This window comes from Lotus japonicus, chromosome 4 (assembly GCF_012489685.1).
Source record: "Lotus japonicus ecotype B-129 chromosome 4, LjGifu_v1.2".
NCBI lineage: Eukaryota > Viridiplantae > Streptophyta > Magnoliopsida > Fabales > Fabaceae > Lotus > Lotus japonicus.
The window spans coordinates 47,007,793-47,024,520 of NC_080044.1; the positions used below are offsets into that span (position 1 = coordinate 47,007,793).

Here is a 16,728-nt window from a genome sequence, read left to right on the forward strand (position 1 = left end):
AAAATTTAAATTATATCTTTCTTACTTATTTGTTCTAAAAAGAAATATTCTTATAGTTGAATGATTTTATTTGTTAAGTATTTGGATAATCTTTTATATTTATATTAGTGTTTTTTATTTAAAAAGTTAGTTGTATTTTTGTGTTTTCTATTAACAAAAATGAAAAATATATTTTGGGGCTAAATTGCGAGTAATGGGTACGGATACGGGCATATAGGTTCCCAGAGGATCCGGGGATGGGCATTCAAGTTGCTACCCACGCGAGTATGGGGACGAGTACGGGTAATTTTTTAAAATGCTGGTATGAGGATGGGTACTATAGTACCCTACCCATTGCCATCCCTAGTTCCGCGTGGAATTATTTTGTTTAGCTACATCTTTGGGTCCAATTTTACATCTACTTGCGATCTAATTTCTTTTGGGGCGTGCATTACTGAAAATTGCAACTATTGATTAATTTACATTTAAAAGAGCTTATTTAAGTTCATCTTATAATATATAAGCACTTATGCAAATCTTTGTTCAAACTTGTGGAAATAATTCATCACCTGCTTTTATTTTTAACTTATTTTCAAAAGTATGTCAAATTAGCTTACAAATAAACACTAGTACTGATTGTTATAAGTATTCAATCACGCTTTTCACCCAAACATATTCTTTTATTTGGGCCCAAACTAACATTGTTTAATATCTCATATATCATGAACTTCCGATAAAGTTTAATGCGTAATTTCGCACACTGAAGTCTTTACACATGCTGTACATAACGTGGGAGAATTCACCATGTTGCCTCAATCATTTCGACCTAAGCGTAATTTTAAAAAAGAAATTAACAAAACAAAAGGAAACTTGATTGCCCAAAATTGACATTTTGAATAGTAAAAAAGAATGTGGATCAATCCATATTTCTTCAAGATCTAAAACTCAGCTGAACCAGGTGCTCGAGGAAAAGGACTCACGTCCCTTATATTGTCCATTCCTGTTGCGAACTGAACGAGTCTTTCAAACCCCAAACCAAAGCCCGCATGAGGTACTGCATTCAACAATAGACCAGTACAAAGGAGAGTAAATCACCAATCTCTCATATATTAAATAAAGAGTTTAACATTGCAAATTACGGCGCCAAACAAACAATCGCACGAAGCTAGTAATTAAGTGAGCGTTTGGTTTAACTCCAAAACTCAGTTACCATACATTGGAAAGACAAATCCCACTTTCCAATGAAAAAAACGTTAAAAGGGAGAAATGAGTGTGTTCCGTTAACCAAGTTTGATAAAAACAGCAAATTTTATTTAGGCTTTTCACTGTGGACGTGTGGCTAACTATCCTTGATGGTTGTGTTTCCTCTTTCCTTAAAAATAAAACTGTGTTTTATAACCCGAAAAAAAAAATACACGAAGATTTATTGAGTAGAGAGGTAGCATATGCCATATGCACATGATCTGTTTTCTTCAGTAAAGTCAATAATACTTCAAATTTGCCTCCACAAGAGATCAGTTTCGTTGCATGAGTTCAGCATATATGCAGAAATCATGCAAAAAGTTATGACATGACAATGGGGGGATCTATTATTTTAAAAATGTTTAACTTTAACTCCTTAACAGTTAGGTTAATAATATGACTATGGGTAACTTGAGGAAAGAGGGTAAAGAGAGAGAGACATCTGACCTGTACCATAACGACGCAAATCAAGATACCACCAATATGCATCCTTATTCAGCTTTAAATCATCTAAACGAGCTTCTAGATGTTCAAGCCTTTCTTCTCTTTGGCTTCCGCCAATAAGTTCACCAATCTAACACAGACAATAAATCATTAGGACACATGCATAGTTTTGTGTTGTCCAAAAACATAGTACAGTACATGTATATAATCACAAAGCTTCACCAGCCGAGGATATTAGGCTATATATTTTAGAAGATATCCCATGTTATCCACCAGAATATCATCCCAGGCCCCAGCTGAATAACATTATAAGACACAAGGCAGGCTCTCTTCTTTTTTTCAGGTATTACCAAAACTAAACCACTACCCTTTTGGATAGGAGTACTGAGAATATGCTACTCATTCTCACAAACACTAATTGAAGGCAATAATGAATAAAAAGTGATATCCCATAAATTACCTTTGGAACCAACATGTCCATAGCTGCAACTGTTTTTCCATCATCATTCTGTCGCATATAGAATGCCTTAATATCCTGAAATGGTTAAAACTTAAAACAACTTCAGTATATTTGGTTCATCTCTCTCTGCAGTGTGTATGTGAACAGTGAGTGAGTGAAATGCATAAGGGAGAGAGAGAGAGAGTCTGTGGCATAATTAAATCTTGACCATTGAATAATACCATGTGACTTTTTTAAGTAATCACTGGTGTGGTGACCTTTACGTAACTTTTATTCCTTAGACATGAAAATATGACAAAACAGAGAACGAATTTTCAGTTTTTTTTTTTTTAGATTTTTTAAAGAGGGAGGGGAAAACAGAGATTTTAATGGAGAGGGGCATAAATGTAAGCAGAAGAAAATAAGTTCAAAAGAATGCTAGTATGTTACCACTGCTCTATTTCTCAGCCATTTCTCTCAAACTTGGGAAGGTTTTACAGCTTGCTACCAAGGTCGAGTGTTCTTATTCTTTCATTGAAATTGTCATCCATTTAAAAGATTTTTACAAAGCCATCCTCTATTGTTTTCCAGTAAATATATGGTGTACAACTTTGTGAGGCTGAAGCACCCCTTGTGCTTCTTTAATAATATTCTTGGCTTTTCAAAAAAAATCCTCTATTGTTTTCCATATGTTGTCGTGAACTGGATTACTGAACATTAGTGATGACTTGAAAATGAGGGGAAAAAGTAGCATACCTTTGGATAGTCTCTGATTATAACAGGGCATCCATCAAATGCCTCCTCAGTTATATAACGCTCATGCTCACTCTGCAGGTCACAACCCCATTTCACCTATGGCACCAAGTAGAATAATATGTCAAATACAAACAATTTGGAAGCAACCTTAAAATATAAATTATAAAGTTAATATAATAATGACAACCTGTTGTTATTAGATTGGGGGGGGGGGGGGGCTGTTACATGGATTAATGAATAGCATTGGAAAAATTAAAAATAATGTAGCAGATGACAGACTAGAATAAATGCCAACTAGAACTGGACAGGGAAAAGCCTCTGTTTCAATGGAACAAGCTAGCTTATGCACATAATGTTCAATGTTCAACTAAAGCAAAATGTAATTAACATCATGTGCCACAAGGTGCTAAAGGCCACCAAGCATATCGAAAGCATAAATAGTAATAGCAGATGCACTAACTGATCAGAAATATTTAAAATTTATCACAAGATTTATCTTTATGATGATAAGCAATATTTAGGTTGTGGACAATCTTCATGACAAACTACTCCAGATGATTACCCTTTCATTTGCTATTTATCTTTATTACTTGTGATCTAGAGTGGACTATCCTCAAGCAGTTAAGGAACTTGGTGGCAATAAGCAAATGCAAAACAAAGCTAAAAAACCTATTATACAAAACTAAGTGCAGGATGAATAGGATTATTGTTAATAGAAATATAATAGAAAACTATTCATGTGTTTCACCCAACAATTTAGGATAGTTTATTCGTCTATGACCAAGTGGAATAGAGTTCAATTCTTATTGCCTCATTATTCTAATAAAAAAAGGGTTGAAATTCAACAAAAGACAGGTCACATTGTCCACACAATAGCCAATTTGGCATCTGGTGAAGAACTGACAATGCTTGCAACATGGTTGCCCAACAAATTAAGGCCAATATGCTCTTATGTGAAGAAGCATGTTAGAAATATAATATAAAAATATTTATGTGTCTTCACATAATAGTTTAAACTTTTAGGATAGTTGATTCATAACAATTGCAAAACGAAAAAAAAAAAAGAGAAAAAAGTTGTTGAGTTACCGGGAATTCGAACTTCTTCTTTGCTTGAGATAGTAGATCTATTGCTTCGGTGTACGTTATTTGCAAAACATCTTTATCTGCTACATCCTTTTCATATATTGACAACAAAATAATAGACACAAAAAAGAGCACACCAGTAATTAGAATCAACATTTATAGGTATTAAAGGACAGTAAGATGATGGTTACACTGAGAGCTCATACACTCAAGCGATCAATGATTCCTTTATCAGTCCATGTATTGAAAAACTCCATGTCTTCCTTGCAGTTATCGAGAATATATCTTATCTTCAAGAAACAAATACAGCATAGGCTTTTTAACATGAAGAAATAATATAAAATAGAGTTTTGGAAAATAATCAGAAGACCATGGCAACTTTATAGTAGTTGTAGAGGTAACATACTACAAACTGGAGATAGGCAGTCGCACAAGCCATGTCATCATTTAGATCAGCAAATGCAAGCTCTGGTTCAATCATCTGAAGTAAAATAAGATACCTCTCTTTTGATTCTTGTTTCATTATACATTCATAATAATGACAACTAAGAAATACTCAGAAGCTTAGAAACAAAAAATAATATATACTCTGACTTCCTATTTAATCAAATTGAACACTACAAACAGTAACCACTGACCCAAAATTCAGCCAAGTGCCTAGAGGTGTTGGAATTTTCGGCTCGGAATGTGGGACCAAATGTATAGACCTGCAAGGGTGTAGGATTCAAAGTTTATTTTAATTGCCATATCTGAAATTTTAGATTGGATAAAGTATGTTTTTAGTCTTAGTGAAATTGTTATGTTTTTAGTCCTTGACTTTTTAAAAAATGCCCCATTTTGGTCCCTTATTTTATGAAATAGTTTCACCTTAGTCCTTGGCATTAACAGCTATCCAACACATCAATTTGTACTAAACCCAAAAAATGAATAAAAAAAGTATACGCCGATGACTAGAGTGAAACTTCCAATTCAAAAAACAAGGGATCAAAATGTGGCGTTTTAAAAATCAGGGACTAAAACCAAATATTGACCATTTTATAGAGACTAAAAATATACTTTACCGTGCAAGATATTAAAGAAGACAGAAACAATCACAAAAAGTAAAAAATAGAGAGAGAGAGAGAGAGAGAGAAGATGATGTATGTACATCAGAAAGAGCAGTAGCATAAGTTTCTGCATTGAGTTGACCTGAAACAGTCAAGAATGCTGGTTTTCCAAAAAAGTCCTGATGCAAAGAATGGTTCAAGTTAGTAACTTAGTATATGTAGTAATAAACAACAATGCACCCTTATTGAAGCACATAAAACTGATATCAAGAGTAAGACATGAATTGACTCACTTGTGACCAGTCAATTAATTTGTCATTTATTTTTGGAATAGCATCAATAGGAGAATCAGCAGATTCGTGAGAACTTGGTATCTGCAAATCGAAGGGATAAAAACCTAAAATGGAATGCATAATAAGACCGAAAAAAGCAGAGTGAAGAGTGAATACTAAGACGAACTTATAGCACTGTCCTTGCACCAATTCTTAATTATGGAAGCTAGCTTCTTTTGTTGAGGGACGAAATTCGTCAAAAAGTTACAGTTCACAGAAAGTATATGAATAAAGAATTCAATAAATGACGTCTGCATAAGATTTGTTGATCTTTAATTCTTAGAACTATTAACAATATTTTTCAGACAAGGCTGATTACATCAAAGAAATAGGAAAAAATAAGAAAGGCTTTGGTAGCTGGTACAAATAGTCTTACTAAAAAATTGTTTTCAATAGAGTTCAATGACATTTGATTGATCCATTTACTTGATACCAGTTCACGAGATAAGACTTGGTTGTTGTTATTTTTGTTATAAATTAACAATAATTAAACACTGTATCTCAAAAATCCAAAGAGCAACATCCGCAGAGGTCCTCTTCTGCTTCACAGCCTAATGATGTAACATCTTTACCTAATTTTTAGGTTGCTCTACTTTTTTTGCATGGGTCTTTTCTGGTCTATTCCATAGTACTTCTAACAAGCAGGGTTCTGTAACAAGAATCCTATTACGAGATTTTCTTGGTGGGGCATGAATAAAGAGTGGGAGAATCATGCCCTTCAGTATTCAAAGTGCATCAATAACATAGGATTTGATAAAAATATTCATAAAATATGAAGTATCTATGGGAATGTAATACCAATGTAGTAACGCAAAACTGTTCACCCGCTCCCTCACAATCTGAAGCTGTTATAATAGGACTTGAGACCCATACAAACCCATTTTCTTGGAAGAACTTGTGCGTAGCATAGGCCAATGCATTCCTTACTCTTGCAACCTGAAAGCAGTTTGCACCATTAAAAGAAAAGGCAAATAGTGAACAAATATTATTTCCGACTAGAAGATAGTAACGGAAATCAACTAATCCACATGTTAGAATTTTAGCAAAAAAAGTACATCAAAACATTTTAGCAAAAAAAGCAAACCAAAACATCATATTTAATCAGGAAGGAATTCGCAGAAGTAACAAAAAAAGTTCATTCCAAAGCATTCCTATATGAATATGCTGCATGCTTAGAAAATTAATTGGAATAGGAAGTTATTCAGCCTATAAGGATTAAGTATAACAGGAATAAAGAGACATGTAAACAATAGGATTCAAGCAAAGGGAAAATTTTGCAAAATAGTAACGGAAATGAACTAATCCACATGTTAGAATTTTAGCAAAAACAAGTACATCAAAACATTTTAGCAAAAAAAGTAAACCAAAACATCATATTTAATCAGGAAGGAATTCGCAGAAGTAACAAAAAAAGTTCATTCCAAAGCATTCCTATATGAATATGCTGCATGCTTAGAAAATTAATTGGAATAGGAAGTTATTCAGCCTATAAGGATTAAGTATAACAGGAATAAAGAGACATGTAAACAATAGGATTCAAGCAAAGGGAAAATTTTGCCACACAACTACAAGACCAGTCATGAGGTATAGGAACGACTATTGGGTTGCAAAGAGTCAGCAAGAAAAAAAAAATCAATGTTGATGAGAACATTACGATGGATGAGTGAAACACACAAGGCAAGATAGGATTAATGGATTAGGATGAATGCATGAGAGGGAGAGAGTTAGGATAGGACCAATAGTAGAAAATATGGTACAATTTCATCTTAGGTTGTTTGAGCATATGCTAGAGAAGACCTATTGAGACCCCAATAAGAAGAGTAGATAAGATAGAGGATAGTTGAATTATTGAGGTAGAAAGAGACCAAGAAAAACGATAAGTCAAACTATTAAGAAGAATTTAGATTCAAATGATCTATCTTTAAACATTATTCACAATGGCACATTGTGCCATCTCTTGTTTATGAAACCAACTATATATACCGGAAAAAGGTTGTTGTGGATCCTCAACCTATGACGAAGCTATAAACTGGTTGAGTGTCTAGTGTCTACTAGGTTGATCAAATGCAAAAGCCACAAAGTAGCTACGCTGGATTTAATTGATACACTGGTCTTTCAGAATTTATTAACCAATCTATAGACCTCCTACTAGTTCAAGAGACGCTTACAGCAGAACAAAAATAACATCCATGGGAGTAACCGAACCTGTTTTTACTAATTGTTTGTTCAGATTACTAAGCCATAATATGTTATGTCCATACAAAATTTTAAATACTGTTCATTTAAATGAAGAAATTTCTTTATTTAATCTGTGACAGTAATTTGGGGTAACAAGACCAAACAAAACGCTAAAGTTAATTAGGTCAGACTCAGATTTTCTCACATGAAGCATGCAATTAACACAGCCAAATCCCAACAGTAACTGAATGCATCAAATTATGGAGATATCTCCATACTTGCTTGTAAATAAAATGTTAAACAATGAATGAGAAGAAAGCAGCTGCACATTTAATCATCTAGAATTGGCATCAGATGATAGTGGTAGGAATGATGAAAAACAAAAATATTATAAGAATATCAAGACAGATAAAATATTTACGGTATAGCAGATTAACGAATCGTTCCTTTCACATAATGAAGTAAAGGTGTAAGCAGGAATGTATAAATATGCTAATAAAGGAAACCATACTGCACCAAAAGTATTTGTCCTCGGACGAAGATGTGCTTTTGTTCTCAGGAATTCATTGCTAACTCTTTTCTTTTGGATGGGAAAGGAAGGATCACTCTTGCCAACCTGAACATGTCGGACCAGATTTTAGAGGCTATGAGATCTAATGACAGGACCATAAAAGAAGAAAAATAAAATCAAGTACACTTATTTGCTGCAATACAGCTACTTTCAATCATGAGGCATTTTCCCTTCATTGATCAAACCAAAAACCAAGCAAAGCATAAGGGATGAAAAAAAGGAAGTTAGAGGTCTAAATGACATTTTACACTAACGACTCAGGTTCAATGATAAATCAAACAATGTATGTATAATGAATGATTGAACTGATTTAATATATACCCTTACAGCGTATATTTTCATAAGCAGCAATGAAAGACAAGAGCAAGCTCTTTCTTATGCATGTAGCCAAGTGAGACTGCCGGCACTTTTACTTACAATCATGCACATCATCAAGGTTTGAAATGTGAAGACATCAAATGGAAGCTACAATACCATATAAGTGCCTATACAAATTTATGAAGTAACCAACCAGCTAGGCAAACCGAACAAAGTGCTCATATCTTATAAGAGTACAAAGTGATGAAACTTTGTATAGAGAACTAACCAGCACGATCTTTTTAACCTTCAATTCCACTTTCTGTTTCGCTCCCTGGCTCTCCACGACAACTCCTTGCACCCATACAGAGGCACCAGTGGTAATCAAGCCTACCTAAACAATAAGCTCCAGAAGTTAAACACAGACACAGAATCAATAATTTCTTCCCATATAACAACAATAAGAAAGCCAACAAAACAAAAAGCACACCTGATCATAACCTTCAACCTCAGGGTCCAACACGCATTGCATGTTAGAAAGGCACGATCCATCGTTAATCTAAACAAACAAACACATAGCTCAATCAGAAACACAAATTCATTTCCATATAAGCACGAATCGAATTCAAAATTCAAATTCAAATGCAATGCACATTAGGTTAACTATAAACAAAATCTGAGAGAGAGAGAGAGAGGGGGTTGAATTGACCTCAAGGAATGTGACGGTGGCTTGAGGACGAAGAGTGCGGACCCAGCCGGTGAGGACGAGGGTTTGGCCGAGCAAGGTGAGGTCATCGTCGGCTTTTACGTCGGCGATTTTGAGCTTCTTGCGGAATTTGGAAACCTTGTGGTCGGCGGAGGGGAGAGTTGCGGCGCAGAAGAGGCGGCGGCGGGAGGAGAAGGGGGGAGGTGGATTGGGGCGGAGAGAGGGAGGTTTGGATGTGGTGTGTAGTGAGAGATAAGCGAGTGCTGCTGTGTAAGGTTTGATTAGACGGAACGGCCTTGTTGCTATGGCAACGCCACCCATTTGCGTCGCTCTGAACTGTCTCTCACTCTACCACAGGACAACTCCTATATCCGTTGAGGTAGTAGTATGACTCACATGAGTATATGCTAAAATTAAAAGGGTTAAATATGTTTTTCCGTCCCTAGACTTTCATCGAGGGCTGGTTTTCGTCCCTCGCCGGAGTAAAAGCCGACTTTAGCCCTTGAACATAAGGAAAATAGCTGGTTTTCGTCTCTGCCGGGGTGGTGGCGCTGACCACCGTCTCCACATATACCGGCCATCCTACGTGGCACGTCCACGTCAATTAATGAGGCTGAATCACAATTTTTTTCTTTTTTCATTTAAAATATATAATTTTCTAAAATCTAAATTAAACACCTAAAAATCCACTTATTACTCTAACCTAACCCAACCCCTCAATCTAAACCCAAAACACACTAAGTTACTCCTAAATTAGAATATGAACTATCATTTCACCAGTAAACACTCTCATCGTCGAACACCAACATTGAATGTTCATCTTCTTCATGATCTTCATTTTCTTCATAGACAAAATCCCATAAATATGAGAAACATGAAGAACCCCAAAAAAAATTAAAATCTATAAACTTAACGAAATGAAATTTTTCTTAAACTCATCAGAATCAATTAACCAATTACATGATATGGTCTCAAAATTAAAGCATAGACTCGCACAAAAGCACATGAATTTAATACTGTATCTGATACCAACCCAGAAAATGAGTGGACCATTGAGTTTTTCTAAAACACCTTCATTTCTTGTGTATATGAAAGCAGGTACAATTTGAATCAAAGCCCTTAATCAATTCTTTTCAAAGAGAATCAAGCAAAAAAACTAACTTTACAGCCAAACGGTCTCATACTTTTCAATGAGAATCATTGAGTTATGGAATGAAACTCATATAGCCAAACCCTCCACCCCACCCCCACCCCCACCTCAGCCACACCCAAGATCGAGCCGCCCGCAACACATAGCCACCACCGCCAACCCCAACCCTCCCAGATCGAGCCACCCCAACACCATCAAACACAACAACCCAGTTGAAGAAGAAGAAGGGAAAAAACCAGAAGAAACAAAAAATTTCTTTGACTTTGAATCGAAGAAGGAACATGGATCGACCATCGCTTCCTCGTTCTAGATCTTCTCTTCTCCCTTCTTCTTTCCTTTCTCCTTGCAATGCACCAACCTCCCAAGAACTCATTTCGTACATTATCCAACAAACCCAGATCAGGAGTTGACTTCTTCCAAACCCAAAATAAGAGGTGTTGGTGGTGGCTCAGTATGGGCCAGGGATGGGGGAGGCGGTACGTTTTTGGGAGTAGAGGTCGTAGATCTGGCCGATTAGGGTTTCGATTCAAGGGTCGTGGAAGTCATAGATCTGGCAGTTTTCATGGAAAGAGCTTGGGGATTTTATTAATTTTTGGGTTTAAATGATTTTTGGTGTGAGTTTAAGAATTGTGAGTGATGGAGATGAAGATGAAGAGATGGATGATGAAGATGAATAGATGATGGAGAAAAAAAAGGCTAAAAAGCATTTTTGACCCCTGATGTTTTAAGTTTGTGCAAATTCTGCCCCTACTCTATTTTTGTCGACGTTTCTACTCCTCATGTTTTCAAACAGTGCACCGTCTACCCCTCCGTCAGTCAGGCTTTCTCAGGAGAGGTTCCTGAGTGGATTAGAGAGATGAAGAGGAGTATATGAAGTTGATGATGATCAAGGAAATGATATAAATTAAATTTGCTTGATGTATATATCAATTATGTATGTAACTGAACTGGTTAAATGCATGTTTTGCTACTTACAGGTCTTGAGTTTGAATCTCCCATGCCCATTTTTTCTAATTTCACTTGTAATTTCCATGTGGTAGGTCCAAAAAATATTTTAAAAAAAGCCAAATCAGCTTATTCCGTTATTTTTTAACGTCTGACTGACGGAGGGGTAGACGGTGCACTGTTTGAAAACATGAGGGTAGAAACATCGACAAAAATAAAGCACGGGCATAATTTGCACAAACTTGAAACATTAGGGACCAAAAGTGTTTTTAGCCAAAAAAAAAAAAAAAAAAAGAGATTCTGATGAATGGTTGACAGATTTTGTTTTTTGTTTTAATTTAATTAAAAAAAGAAAAAAATATATTTATGACCAAGAATTAAAATAAATAAAAAATAAAATGAAAATCCATATCAGATGTGGCAGTGCCACCTAGGCTTCCCGTGACATGTGGCCACGGTGTTCAACGCCACCACTCTGGCAGGGACCATTTCCAGCTATTTCCCTTATGTTCAGGGGCAAATTTCGGCTTTTACTCCGACGAGGGACGAAAACCAGCACTCGATGAAAGTCCAGGGATGGAAAACATATTTAACCCAAATTAAAATGTTTTCCTCCTTAGTCCTTGCCTCATTTTTATTATTAATTAATGATAATTATTTTAGACAGTTTAAGATTACAATTTTTTTTTAAATACTTGTGATCACACTTGTAAAAGATATTCTTAAGCTCAAGTTAGATCAAGATCAATAGACGAATTTCTTAATCTAAAAAGAACAATATGAGTTGTGGTCTGAACTCTGAATAGCTTATACTGCAAGTTGACTTTATATACATGGTCTTCTTGTTTGCCCAACTATGTAGTTAGTTAAGCGTTGGCCAAGGTGCTAGTCAGATGATATAAAAGTTTTAACTCTGGTTGAGTTAGTTTGACCACGATTCTAACAACTTAGCTTCTATACTTAAACTGGACGGTTAGAACAATGAAAGTTTTGTTTTTCTTAAACTCACTTGAGACTTGGTCTTGGATCGTTTAGGAATCTTGTTGGGATTTGGACAATGTGGTCGCTCATTAACCGAGAACACGATACAACCACATTCTTTATATTTGACCATTTTAAGCTTTTATTAATAAGGTGTTGATAAGAAAAGTTATAGGCATTTTTTTGGTTAAAAAGGAAAATTAAAGTTATAGGCATTAATTAAAAATAATTGATATTCCACAAAAATGAAAATAAAAAAAAAATTGGCATGTGAATAATTGGAATTGGATGAGAAGAGTCATTGTGGGTTGTTCATTCCACTGTGACAACCTAGGAAGGAGTCTGGACTAGCGGTGACAACAACCATGGCTGAACCATCTCACTCCGATGACCTCAACCAACTCCTCGACAGTAAGCATCTCTCTCTCTCTCTGTGTGTTCCTCTTCTCTCAATCTGAATTCACCTCACTCATTCATTCAATCGTTTCGTTTCAGGTGCTTTGGATGATTTCCAGAACTTCAACCTTTCTTCTTCTTCTTCTTCTTCTTCCAAACCAAGGTGACTCACTATCCCTCTCTTCCCTTCATGCAATGTTTCATTTTGACTGAAAAACGAACTTCTCTTAGGACTGGGCAACCGAAGGATGAGGAGACTTCTCCTCTGCCCTCGGAGGTTCAAGGACTGGGCATGGGTCTACCCGATTTGAGAATCAAGAAAAAGGGTAAACAGAAGGTTTCTAAAGATACCCATGTCTCTGAAGCCCTCAACAAGCTCAGGGAGCAGACTAGAGAGGCTGTTAAGGGCCTCGAATCCATGGCGCAACCTGCTGATGATTTGGGTAAGGATGCTATGATGGAGGATTGGGTTAAACAGTTTGAGGACCTTGCTGGCTCTCAGGTAATTAATCATTCTGGTCTTGTAGTAATCAATTTGTGTGCTGCTTGATCGGGTTTGGTGTTCATGATTCATGAGATATAGCTTGGCTGTTGACGAATTTGGGTTTTACCCATTCATGCCAATGACTTAGAGGGGGACAGTTACTAAACACCTATGAGAGAAAATACAAAAGACTTAAAACAGGGGCTGTTACTAAATGCCAATGACAGTTAATAGTGTTTTCTATTGGAAAGTGGGGTTACTCATCTCATGCTGGTGTATGATGACTCGCTGCATTTGCGGTTTTCTAAGTTTGGTTGTCTTGTAAATTCAGTTCACATGAGACTTTGGTTATAGTTTGCACTTTGCAGACTATTAAGTATTTTCTTTACAGAATGAAGTGATCTTAATTTATTTTGTGTAACACCTCAGGTTCATATATTTTGTTCAGATGGGAGTCTATCAAAATGAAAATGGTGCCTGTGTTGTGAAAGAAACTAATTATTTCCCAATCATGAATGTACTATTTATTTTCAGTGATTTGAAGTACATCATATTTTGCAGTCATCTGTGGATGCACAAAGTTCCTGCCTCAGAACATAAATAGATTGCTAACTTCTTCTGCAAATACCTCTCACAATTTTTGCTTCAGAGCTCAAGTAGATTAATATCTTACTTCCTCACATGAATTTTGCTTCAGAGCTCAAGTAGATTAATATCTAGCTATGATAGGCTTGAGGTGGAATAACAGAAGCAGTTAGATTATGACAACCGCTAAAGCTTTTTCCTATTAGGTGGGATTGGTTTCATACATAAAATGGAATCATTATGTTCTATCATAATTTCATAAATCATATCTAAATGAGAGGCCTTTTAAATCCAATTATTTCTTAATGGTTTGACCTATATTTTTCCTTGGTCTTTCCTTATTCATAACTATTGGACTATCTCCTGTCTTATCTAGTCCACCTAACTGAGGTTTCTACAATTCTTCCCCCCACGTTTTTAAACCTCATAAGCAATTAGTTGGACTTTTTGTTTCTACAAAAAAGGGAGTTGAATTATCACAGATTGAAATTTAAAAATGACGGATGACCTTTTGCTTTCCTCTATTCTTTCTTTTTGACTTAATTTAGGTTCCAATGTGCTGATTCTGTTAGTCAAATTATATGAAGTCAATGTAGTCACTAGATTTGATCCTTTGTTTTTTAGACGCTTTCTATTTCTTTAGCCATGACATGTTGAGGAGCTATAAATTTTTTTTTAAATCAGGTGTCTTTAATAATACCTTTTGATGGGGAAAAAGTATACTTTCTATGCATGTGTAGATGTAGTTATGATTGCTGATTATTTAATTTGAGGTTTTTTTAATTTAATTAATAACTTCTGGTTTTCTTGGCTGGCGATTTCTTTGCTTAAAGTTGTCCAATAATAATGAAGAATCCAAGTTAGAATCTAAATTTTCTGGAGAATAAAAATTAATAGAAACTTGGACTTTAGGATCTTTGGTGTATTTTCGGAAAGGGTGGTGCGACCACCATCGAGAGGAGGGTTGCTTCCTAGCAGGTGTTTTTAACTGAGATCCACATGGTAAAATGACTAGGGGAAGATTGTAGCTGAGCAAAGAAACCGTTGAAGTCTGAAAATAATGCCTTCACGTATGAAGTTAGCCCTATTGCGTATGTTCTGTTAAATATGGGAATGAGGGTGAAGTTAGCCAAACATAAGTTCATTGGCAAAACTTGGCTATAAACTTTTTGTATGAGTAAGCCTGTAATTTAAGACCATGGAGGATACTCTAACTGTGTATTCTGCTCTTTTGTAATTTTTTACTTTAAAGATACTGTATCTTGACTTCCTTTGCTGGAATTTATCCTAAAAGATATATTAATTTGTCCAGGACATGGAATCTATTGTGGAGACCATGATGCAGCAACTTCTGTCCAAGGAGATTCTTCATGAACCGATGAAGGAAATAGAAGAAAAATATCCAAAGTGGTTGGAAGAGCATAAAACCAGCCTAAGCAATGAAGATTATGACCGGTATATGCACCAGTACAAACTGATACAAAATCTTAATGAAGTTTATGAAAAGGATTCTGGAAACTTCAAAAAGATTGTTGAGCTCATGCAGAAAATGCAAGAATGTGGACAACCACCAAATGATATTGTCCAGGAGCTTGCGCCTGATCTTGATTTAGCCAGCCTTGGCCAGTTGTAAGTTCACGTTGAATCTTGACAAAGAAATCTTAGGTCATATGCTGGTGTTTATCACACTATGTTCTTGTAGTAATAATCTCTATTTAGTTATTTCAAAATAAAACCCTCATGCATGAACATGCATTGATAAATCTTTAGCTTCGTATATACTAAATAAATGAATGAATGACTTGTCATGAAATTTTAATTACTAGGTGGGGGGGTAAGGGTTGTTATAGTTGCTTTGCATGTAAAACTAAATGTTGTAGGAATTCTGTGATCTAACTTGCAAGGAATTACAGCTGATTAGATCGGTATTGAATGGGGACAATAAAGACCATGGTTTTATCTTGAAGTTATTAGACATTTAGACCTTGTTCTCTTTGACCCTAGATAAGGATGGAACATCCTACTTAAGGTTTGATCTTCCAATGGACCACCATGGGTGCATTTGTTTAAACAACTTAATTAAGCGCTTATTCATAAGCTAATTTGAGAAGCTTATTGAAAGAAGTTTGAAATAGGTTATAGATAGGTTTAAGTGTTTATCCATAAATTAATCTTAGCAGCTTATAAAATTAAGCTTAAAACAGCATGTAGGTATGTCATAAGCTATTTACATAAGTTCTATTGAACACTTGCCTAAGTGCTTATGCTATAAACATAAACTCAAAGAAGCTCTTCCAAACGGGCCTAAATCATTTGAAGTATTATTCTTTTTAAGATTTTATCCTTTTTTTTTATTTTCTGGAATAGTGGTAACCATATTCATCTTTATCTTGCAGTTGTCAAACTACAATCAACTGATCTTAACATTTTTTTCCTGCAGATCTCCAGATATGCTGGACTCTCAAACAAAATGTTGTATAATGTGAAGCTATTTCTTCCCTCTTACTATGTGGCAGCTGCTGGTTTGAAGATTCATAGGAACATTTGTTTTTTACTTGTCAGAATAAATTATTTTTACGAGCTCTTATTGTTCTTTTCCTACTTACTAGTTACTATAAGGTTGTTAATGATGAACCCACACTTCAAGGCTCCCTTTAAGGTTGTATATGATGTGAGGGTTAGTTTATTGACTTTATTTAGATTTTCTGAGAGCTATGATAGTACCAGTTGCAAACGAAATTTGCTCTCTGATTATTTGACAGTCATTTCCCATTTATTCTCGAAATCCTTGAATTTGATGCCCATCATGAGTCATGTTGAGCTATTGCAAGACTAAAGCACCAATTGATTATCACAAGGCGTATGAAATAACTTACTCTGTTACAAATGTGAATTATGAATTTATTATTACATTTGAATGAATGAGAAATATAATGACAGTACTGATCTTTGGATAAACTACAGATATGTAACATTATCCTTTTTTTTTGGGAGGGGGGGTAGTATTTTTATTATATAATTTTATTTAAATATACTTTCATATCATATCACAATAATGTTTTTGTTGTAGTAAAAATAGTTTTTCCATATTAATGAGTATACATATAATGTTAT

General features: G+C 35.3%; 2 protein-coding genes across 2 annotated transcripts; one reads left to right on the top strand and one right to left on the bottom strand.

Moving 5' to 3' along the window:
• Window positions 1-680: 680 nt before the first annotated feature.
• On the bottom strand, window positions 681-9,468 carry LOC130713021 (asparagine--tRNA ligase, chloroplastic/mitochondrial). Its single transcript, XM_057562829.1, has 15 exons — window positions 9,077-9,468; window positions 8,858-8,926; window positions 8,657-8,761; window positions 8,011-8,115; window positions 6,120-6,257; window positions 5,283-5,363; window positions 5,091-5,168; window positions 4,582-4,650; window positions 4,350-4,424; window positions 4,150-4,233; window positions 3,947-4,033; window positions 2,861-2,956; window positions 2,126-2,200; window positions 1,669-1,795; window positions 681-1,033 (listed from the first exon to the last, which is right to left on the bottom strand). Exons 1-15 carry the CDS (start codon window positions 9,392-9,394, stop codon window positions 918-920), a joined length of 1,623 nt encoding a protein of 540 aa, XP_057418812.1. The 5' UTR covers window positions 9,395-9,468; the 3' UTR covers window positions 681-917.
• A 2,941-nt stretch (window positions 9,469-12,409) lies between these two features.
• Window positions 12,410-16,416, top strand: LOC130714867 (peroxisome biogenesis protein 19-2-like). Its single transcript, XM_057564838.1, has 5 exons — window positions 12,410-12,560; window positions 12,645-12,708; window positions 12,777-13,047; window positions 14,927-15,243; window positions 16,055-16,416. Exons 1-5 carry the CDS (start codon window positions 12,515-12,517, stop codon window positions 16,098-16,100), a joined length of 744 nt encoding a protein of 247 aa, XP_057420821.1. The 5' UTR covers window positions 12,410-12,514; the 3' UTR covers window positions 16,101-16,416.
• The last annotated feature ends 312 nt before the right edge of the window (window positions 16,417-16,728 follow it).